The sequence below is a fragment of the Octopus bimaculoides genome, chromosome 16, assembly GCF_001194135.2.
Source record: "Octopus bimaculoides isolate UCB-OBI-ISO-001 chromosome 16, ASM119413v2, whole genome shotgun sequence".
In the NCBI taxonomy this organism is placed as follows: Eukaryota; Metazoa; Mollusca; class Cephalopoda; order Octopoda; family Octopodidae; genus Octopus; species Octopus bimaculoides.
In genome coordinates, this window is record NC_068996.1 from 2,731,057 (window position 1) to 2,740,036 (window position 8,980).

Genomic DNA, 8,980 nt, shown 5'->3' on the forward strand with positions numbered 1-8,980 from the left:
TATATACAGACATGCATATATCTATACACATATATATACATATATGGATTATGTATGCGTTTAAGTAGTTGTACTATACCTGTGTGTGTATGTGTATGCGTGTCTACGTTCATGCATTCTGTGTAACAAAGTTTAACAAAATTTTAGCATGAAACAAAGAGAAAGATAGCACAGAGCTGGAAGGTTAAGGACTTCTGTTCTGCTGAAGTACTGATATATGTATTTCTGCTCATTAAATAAATTTGTATGTTCGTTATGTACATGTGCGCATACGCACTTATTTAATGAACATTTGAGCAGCAGTTATAACATTTTTTTTTTCTTTTAGTCAGTTTTCTCTGTGTTTCCTTCACATACTAAAATATTGTTCTTTCACAAAATGCTGTATAAGTGAGTTTGATATGTATGTGTGTCTTTGTATGTGAATGTGTAACTGAGAACATGCACTATTCTATAATGTTTCTGTTCAATAGTAGGGAGAGAAAGAGGGAGGGAGGAGTGTTGCCCATCGATTTCTTATGCATGCATATTATTGTTTTATTCCTTCTATCTTCTATGAATAGAGAAAAGTTGCTTTTCTGTGTAAGGAATAAAAGTGTTTTGAAGTTTTTAGGACCCAAAAATATGTTTGAAATTTGTTTTTCAGACAAAAGAGTGCATTAGTCAAAGCATTTCATTGGCATAGTATTCTGATTTTGCTAAAATAGTGGAACACACAGGCAGACATTGAATTTTAGTTCCATATGAGTGTGTGTGTGTGTCTATGCACAAATATATATATATATATATATATATATATATGTGTGTGTGTGTGTGTGTGTGTGTGTGTGTGTGTACACGCACACACGTGTGACTATATATATATGTGTGTCAGTGTGCACATATATTTGTGTGTGAATTTCTCTCTTTGAATACATACATGTACACACACAGAAACACACACATGTATGGAGAGAGGGGGAAAGAGAGGCTTCTTTTTTTTTTATTTCCTCTTAATTGTTGAGTTGTGTTGGACTAAATAGGTAGATATTTGTCTGTCCAAACTCCTCTCTATTCCCTTAACTACTTATGTATCTGTCTGGAATGTGTGTATATTTATGTTATTTTATACAATGTTGTAATGAGAAGCATTCTTATTTTTAACCCTTATAAAATGGGTCTGATATAAAATAAAATTAATAGAAGATAAAAACAAATGAATGTACAAAAAATAAGCAAACAAAAGCATGAGAGGATTTTTTTCTTTTTACATGTACTTTGAAACTAATATATATATATATACACACACACACACACACACACATATATATATATATATATGCGCACACACTAAATAAATAAATAACTAATTGTATATATATAAATATCAACACACACCAACTATTTACCTGTAGGGATGGTGGATGGTGGATGGAGAGGGTGTGCAAGATTGGCAGGTGGATGTGTGTAAGTCAATGTTGAACAAACAGGAAAGTTTTTCAGCGGAACAATAATTTGATTGTCTCAATGTATTATATCATCTCAGTTGTCGTAGTTGGGAAGCAGGTCTCCTGTTTCAAATCTACCCACTGTGCTAGCTACCTCCCAAATCAAATGAATAAAGTGTTTGTTATTCATACATTAAACACGCATGTATTCCGTTTCGTTTTGTATGCGCTCTGTCTTAGAAACTCCTATACATCTTTTCTTTTGTTCTTTCACATTTCTGCTGGTTTCTGCCAATTGACTGGCCATACTGGGGCCCCATCTTAAATGAATTTTAATCAATTATACTCAGCTTCAGTACCTTGGTCCTTATTTTGTCAAGGAACTCTACTAATATAAAACAGAATAATTGGCCCTTTTCGTAACTCATATTGGGACAATGTATCAAACCTGACTTAATACCCCAACACACACACACACACACACACACACACCCATGTGTGTATTAGATTGTGTTACTAGTAACATGGGCAAGTTCGATTGCACTGACTTTGTGTTTTAGTTTTTATACTTTCTGAACTGGCAGAAAGTTGGAGAATCCATGACCTTTTTAGGCTCTCTGAGTTTGAAATTGATGCTATTTATGTTCCTCTGGAGCCAATACAAGTCAGCACCTGCAGAAAATACTTGAGAAAGGGAAGGAGCATCAGAGGGTGGTGAACATTCTAAAAAAAGAAATGATGTAGTTTGTGAGTGTTGGATCTGGAGAACTGGGTTCAAGGATGATGAGAGTAGGAGAGAAACCAGCAGGTCGACATTTCCTAAATAGAGGTGACATAAACTTAATAGTTTAGAGAAGCAGAAGATATTATAATTTTGGGGGAGGCGGGGCAGTCAACTAGATCAACCCCAGTATGCAACTGGTACTTAATTTAGACCCCGGAAGGTGATTCTTTTCTAGGTACAATCTTGGAGACTTGCATGTATGCATTAGTGCTGTCTAAAGTGTGGAAGCACAATATTCCGTTGTGAGTCTCATCTGCATTTTGTAGAATATCATTAATTGTTGGGAGATGTGATTACAATTATAAATCATGACATGAATTTTATGTCACTTCTACACTGCACTGTAAACCTAATATATGTGTATGATTAATACACAAGTATTGTTGAATGGTTAAGCTGTTTGCTTTTTTGGTCATATGATTTCACATTTGGCGTTACTGGGTGATACTTTGAGTAAGCATCTGCTACTATTGCCTCAGATTGTTCAATGCTTTGTAAGTGAAATTTGATAGCCAGAATCTCTATGGAAGCATATATATGTATGAATGTATGTATGTACATATATGTATATATATTATATATGATTTGTGTGCAAATATCTGTATTTACAACATTTAGAACTATGTCTTGTAAGTTAGCTCTTGAACAAATAGTGATTGATAAAATAAGCAGTCTGAAATTAGTTTGGTGGAAGATCTGATTAATTAATTCCTTTTAAAGAAGTGCCCTAGCTTACTGTGTTAAATGAGTAATGCCAGAAAAATAATAATACACACACATACACGCACACACACACACACACACATTATTACACATCTGCCCAATCAGTGCTAACCAGGAACTAAACAACAAAATAATAAAAAAAAACAAGTGTCTATGCAGTCATTTGATCTGCAAGCAGTAGCATCCCAAGCTTAATCCTTCAGCATCCAAACCGACCAGATCCAGCCTATCACACATACCCTCCAATGGCTTTCTAAAAATGTGCAATCCCATCATTAAAATTTCAAGGCTATGAGATAATGGATGATTAATTTAAAACAAGGTAAATGAAAAAACATTACATTTGACAGAACAATCTGAACGCTAAAGGGTTAAATCACACCTTACTGTCTTCAAGAAGGAAAAGACCCATAGAGAAAGTAATAGCTGATTTCCTGATAGATGGTCATGGTTGGATGGCTTTCATCATAAGTTAGATCTATTCAATCACAACAGTAGGAGAGCTAAACAATTACTAAATATTTCCAACCAACTAAGAAAGAATCATCTATGTCACTGATTCTCGAGAACTTGTGTCTATCATTCATCCTCTTGTCTCAGTGCCCCTGGACTGGTTCTTGTGCGGGTGGCACATGAGATGCACCATTTTGAGCGTGGCCGTTGCCAGTACCGCCTGACTGGCTCCTGTAGGATTTTCGAGCGAGATCGTTGCCAGTGCCCCTGGACTGGCTTGTGCGGGTGGCACATAAAAGACACCATTTCGAGCGTGGCCGTTTTCGTGCGGGTGACACGTAAAAGCACCCACTACACTCTCTGAGTGGTTGGCGTTAGGAAGGGCATCCAGCTGTAGAAACTCTGCCAAATCAGACTGGAGCCTGGTGTTGCCATCCGGTTTCACCAGTCCTCAGTCAAATCGTCCAACCCATGCTAGCATGGAAAGCGGACGTTAAACGATGATGATGATGATGATGATTACCCCTTTATTCCCATTCAAAAATATATTCAAGATAATCTGAAAATGTAAAAGCTTTTCTCAGTACCAAAACACTATTTTTGAGGGAGTATATTAATGGTTGTTATTGCTCCTAAATTAATTAGTATGACATGTGTATAAATTGTTTTGATCCCTAGCTCTGTCTTCCTATTTTATTATTTTTTCTCTTTCTCTCTCTCTCTCTCTCTCTCTCTCTCTCATACATGTGCACAAATTCACTCTTCCTTTCACTCAAACACACCCCTAACACTCCTCTTTCCCTTTGACTATATTATGTTTGTATGGGTGGTATTTTATAATAGTGTGTTTCTTTGTAGCTAAATGCTCACCTGTTTTGTCTGCCATTTCTTCTTAATGTTCAACTTTTAATTCTTGCAATTTACTTTTCAGGAAATAGCATGTAAACATGTTACTGATACCACTTTGTTAGTGCACTTCTTTGGAGCGAATGGCACTGATGTACTCACTTATGATGATTTCCACAGGTAACAACTTATAGTGTCATTATAAATTAATTTATTAATATTATTTTTTTAATCAATTGCAAATGACATTCTACTGCCTTAGACAATGCACCTCTGTTCCTGTGGTGTACGCAACATTTTTTTTTTGAGACTGTAAACTTGTGTTAGTGTGTTAGACCATTTTCTGCTTTGTTGTGTGGTTTTGGTGCAATTCTGGTGTTTCATGAGTTGTGTTAATTTGTTGTGTAAAGATTGTTTTGTATGTAAATGTGTTGTTGGTGTAATATGTTTTAGTATTAAGCTGCAATTTTCTAGTGTATTTGAGTTAAGTTTTATGAATGAAAAGCATTTGTGTTGATAGTGAGTTTTTTAGGTTGTCAGTATTGTAGTGTCAGGAATCAGTTATGTAAGAGTATGTGTAGTGTTACTATATTGTGTTGTGAAGTGTGTACTAACATGAAATTTGCTTGGTGCTGATTTCATATGTTGTAATACTGTGTTAATTATCTAGAAGATGATTATATGAGGGGCTATACAATATAAATTGTTTTATTTTAATGAGCGGTGTACAATTGAGTTTCACTACCAAGTGGTGTTGTATGAAATATGGTTTGTATGGGTTGCATTATACAAAATACAGTTGGATCACTTGCATAAAATATGAGTTTTGTGAGAGCCTGGAATGTTATTTGCTGAAAAATAAGTTACAAATGTGCATTGTTCAATAGAATTGTGATAGTTGCTTGTTGGCAATGCTTGCGGAAGGCATTTATTATTATTTTTTCTGTAAATCTGCTGTCTATTATAGCAAAAACTAATGGTAAGATTCACTGGTCAATTAATTCTTCAGGTCCCTATTGGTCAATGCTTTCATTTTCAAATTTAAAAAATACTCTTTTAAAATTAATTTGTATTTTATTACACTGGCTCTTGTGTTTAACAAATGAGAAAGAATAAAAGTGACCGAGTACAATGAACAGTAAGTTGCAGCAGCTTCCCTTCAGTAAATGACAATGGTAAGAGCAAAAAAAAAACTCTTGTTTGCTATGGTCTTCAAGACAATGTGAGTGACTTTGTGCAAGGAATTGTGGTCTTGATTATGACCTTTATTTCCGCCTCCAGTAACCTCAAGTTATTGATTAAGTAGTCTTATTTAGTGATCAATTACAAACCAACGGTCATTTATCTGATGGTGATTTTAAAGTAAGCTGCTCAAAATACTTTACGTTTTCTTTGCTTCTGTTTAGAAAAGGTGGGGACTGTTGTGAAAAAACTACTAACAGCACCAGAGATACTGTTGACAGTTGGTGAGCTATATTATATTCTCCTTCTTTTGTTTTCATGTTTTCACAGTCAACCTAAGTTCAGACCAATAGGCAAACTTTACTGTTGTTGTTGAACAGACCACAATGTCAGCTTAGTTAATACAACACCCAGGAGTAATACATAGGTTCAACATCCTAGATATGCAGTTATGCATGTACAGATAATGATGTTTGGCATTCACACAGTGGACTTTGCCATTATTGTGAGGCTTATCATCATAAAATATATGTTACTCATTTTGTAAGATGTAAAGATGCTTGTTTTAGGAGTTGCTTAGATTGTGTCATTGTTGCTCATTGTCACAAAATTTTGGTGCATTATATTTAATTTTGAAATATGGAAATTCTTTTGTATGTTTGTTTTTAGTTTGTATTTTTATCCCTTCAGTTTAAGTTTTAGGGACTGGACCTAAAGTCCTTGCTGGCTCTCCTTTATATGTGAGGTTCATTCATGTGACAGTCATCTGGAACATGGGCAGGCAGAGTTTGAACACACTGTATTTAGTACTAAGAATACTGGATTGGGTTTCATATTGTAAGAAGGCAATGTGCCTCAAAGTAGAAGAGCTTGGGATACAATTTATTTGGTCAAAAGAACAGAAGCTATTGTAATTAGAAGAGATAAAGCGAGAATAACTACCACAATCATTTAGCTGTTGTGTGTGTATTTTTGATGTTGTCTAGAATGTGTGACAGTTTTCATTCTTTTTTAACCAAGGAGACGGAACAGCCCAGTTTCATGAGGTGTACCACCAACAAAAATAATTGTCTGGCAACCCTACTAGTGTTGTCAGCTGATAAGCTAGCACAGGTTTCTTAAAACAAGTTTCTCAATGTTCTAGAAATAGTGTTCAAATTTTGCCTTAAAGTGTACTATGTTGCTTCAAAGAAAAAGTACACAAATAAATTATAATGCCGTATATCGTTGCCAGTGCCCCTGGACTGGCTCTTGGGCGGGTGGCACATAAAATACACCATTTTGAGCGTGGCCATTGCCAGTACCGCCTGACTGGCCTTTGTAGGATTTTCGAGCGAGATCGTTGTCAGTGCCCCTGGACTGGCTCTTGTGCGGGTGGCACATAAAATACACCATTTTGAGCGTGGCCGTTGCCAGTACCGCCTGACTGGCCTTCGTGCGGGTGACACGTAAAAGCACCCAATACACTCTCGGAGTGGTTGGCATTAGGAAGGGCATCCAGCTGTAGAAACTCTGCCAAATCAGATTGGAGGCTGGTGTTGCCATCCGGTTTCACCAGTCCTCAGTCAAATTGTCCAACCCATGCTAGCATGGAAAGCGGACATTAAACGATGATGTTGATGATGATGATACCGTATGAAAATAAGATGGGACATCACATCCATTAGGAATAGTTTGATTGTAGGTGTGCATGATTAGGACTGATATGGTGTAAGCAACAACAACAACTACTTCAGTACTGTAGTTTTTATCGCTACTATAATGAAACATAGTTACTTTGCTAACTTAATAAATAACTAATAAATAATAGAATGCTGAAATGCCCATCATCATAAACCCAGTTGAATAAGCAATTTTGCAAAAACAATTTATCATTTATTGTTAAGAGGATTATATGTAAAGAAAAAAATTATAAAAAGCAAAATAGTCTGACAGAAATAAAACCTACAGACAAATTGAGACTGAAATGAAATCCAAAATCAAAATCTAAATTATATTGCTAGAAATGTTCTTGATGAGTATTTAATAAAATATGTATTATTGATTTGGTGATTAATTTGGTAAATGTTGCTGGTTGTGTGTAGATCTATATAGAAAGGGAGAGAGCATATGTGTCCTATATATTTTTCTGTCTACTATCATCGCTCACCATATCACTTACCCTCACCATACCATTTTCTCTTTTGTAGAAAAGAGAGAAAAAAAAAGCACAAAAATGCAACAAATGTGTAATTACAGTAGTAGAGTGGAATATTTCCTTCAAATTAACCCTATTTCAGACAATCTCTCTCTCCTCTCTCTCTTTCTCTCCTCCCTCTGGAGTAGATGATTACATTAGATTTATCACACTGAAATATTGTGTATTTGTGATTATTTTTATTTCCCAGTATATAATATATTTATGTTAAATAACATACATTATACAGACACAAGGAATTTAAGATGCAAAGGTAATCCTTACTCATGTGTGCTTTTGATAGACATAATTTAGTTAGATTTTTGAAAAGTAAAATAAGTGGTTACAGCACAGGCTTATCTTCCCATGGATTGAGAAAAATGGAACCCATTGCTCGTTTTCTGCCACTGCACAAATAAATCTGTCATGCAATTATTTTGTTTACTTTAACACTCGGGCTAAATTGTGTAAGAATATTGATATGGTTCCATTTCATGTGTAACAGTTTTTATGGATTCTCTGCAGTGGTTACTGATAATTCGTCAGGAAAATGCCATATTCATAGCAGAAAATAAAACAAACAATAATAAATGTAATCAATGGTATAGTATCATTCAAATGTAATCTGTTCATATTTTTCCCATGGTATCAAAAAAAAAAAAAGATCTTGCCAAAACCCTTAGGCAGAATAATATCTTCAAATTTAGAAACTAGAGATAAGAAAAAATAAGAAATTATTTGACATAAGCATTTATCACTGGGACATATATATGTATATATTGTGCAATTGTATATGTGTGTGTGTACATATATATATAGGAGTGAAGAGAAGTAGGAGTCAGAACAAGAGAGGAAGTAGGTTTGAGAGGAGGAATAGATAAAGAGATGAGAGTTGAGCCCCTGTGGTGCAAAGGAGCGTAAAGAGAAGATTAATCCATGTTCACGGCGATATATATATATATATATATATATACACACACATATATACATAAAAAGCGCAGCCACGGAGCTGAACTACTAAGTTGATGTCTGGTGTGGGATAAATTTACTTCATGGCTAGGAAAAAGTCTTAATCATTGGACGGCAATCTCCCTTGAGATGGTCTCTCGTATGTAAAAATACCCGGATGTAGGACTGTCGATCCACTTCTGTATCAACTACTGAAAGAATTACCATGACGTCCACTTGCAGCACAAGCAGGGTTCAAGCTCCTGCTTGTTTAGTTCCAAATTCTTACTTCTAAACTCTTTAGAGCGGGTTAGCTGCGAAGAGGTAGATGTAGATGCAAGAACAACAAATTTATGAAGTACAAAAGTCCTGTTGTCTACAGCACTTTTAACTCACGAACTTTATCAAAGACAGGCAGAAAACAAGAACTTCTGCATTGTG

At 35.3% G+C, this 8,980-nt stretch overlaps 1 protein-coding gene across 1 annotated transcript in view; it reads left to right on the forward strand.

Moving 5' to 3' along the window:
• LOC106876559 (calcium uptake protein 3, mitochondrial-like) overlaps positions 1-8,980 on the forward strand; it is a 332,236-nt gene that overhangs the window by 280,029 nt on the left and 43,227 nt on the right. Inside the window, exon 10 of the mRNA XM_052973679.1 lies at positions 4,319-4,413. Coding sequence (XP_052829639.1) covers positions 4,319-4,413 — 95 coding nt within the window. The remainder of the gene's footprint in view (positions 1-4,318; positions 4,414-8,980) is intronic.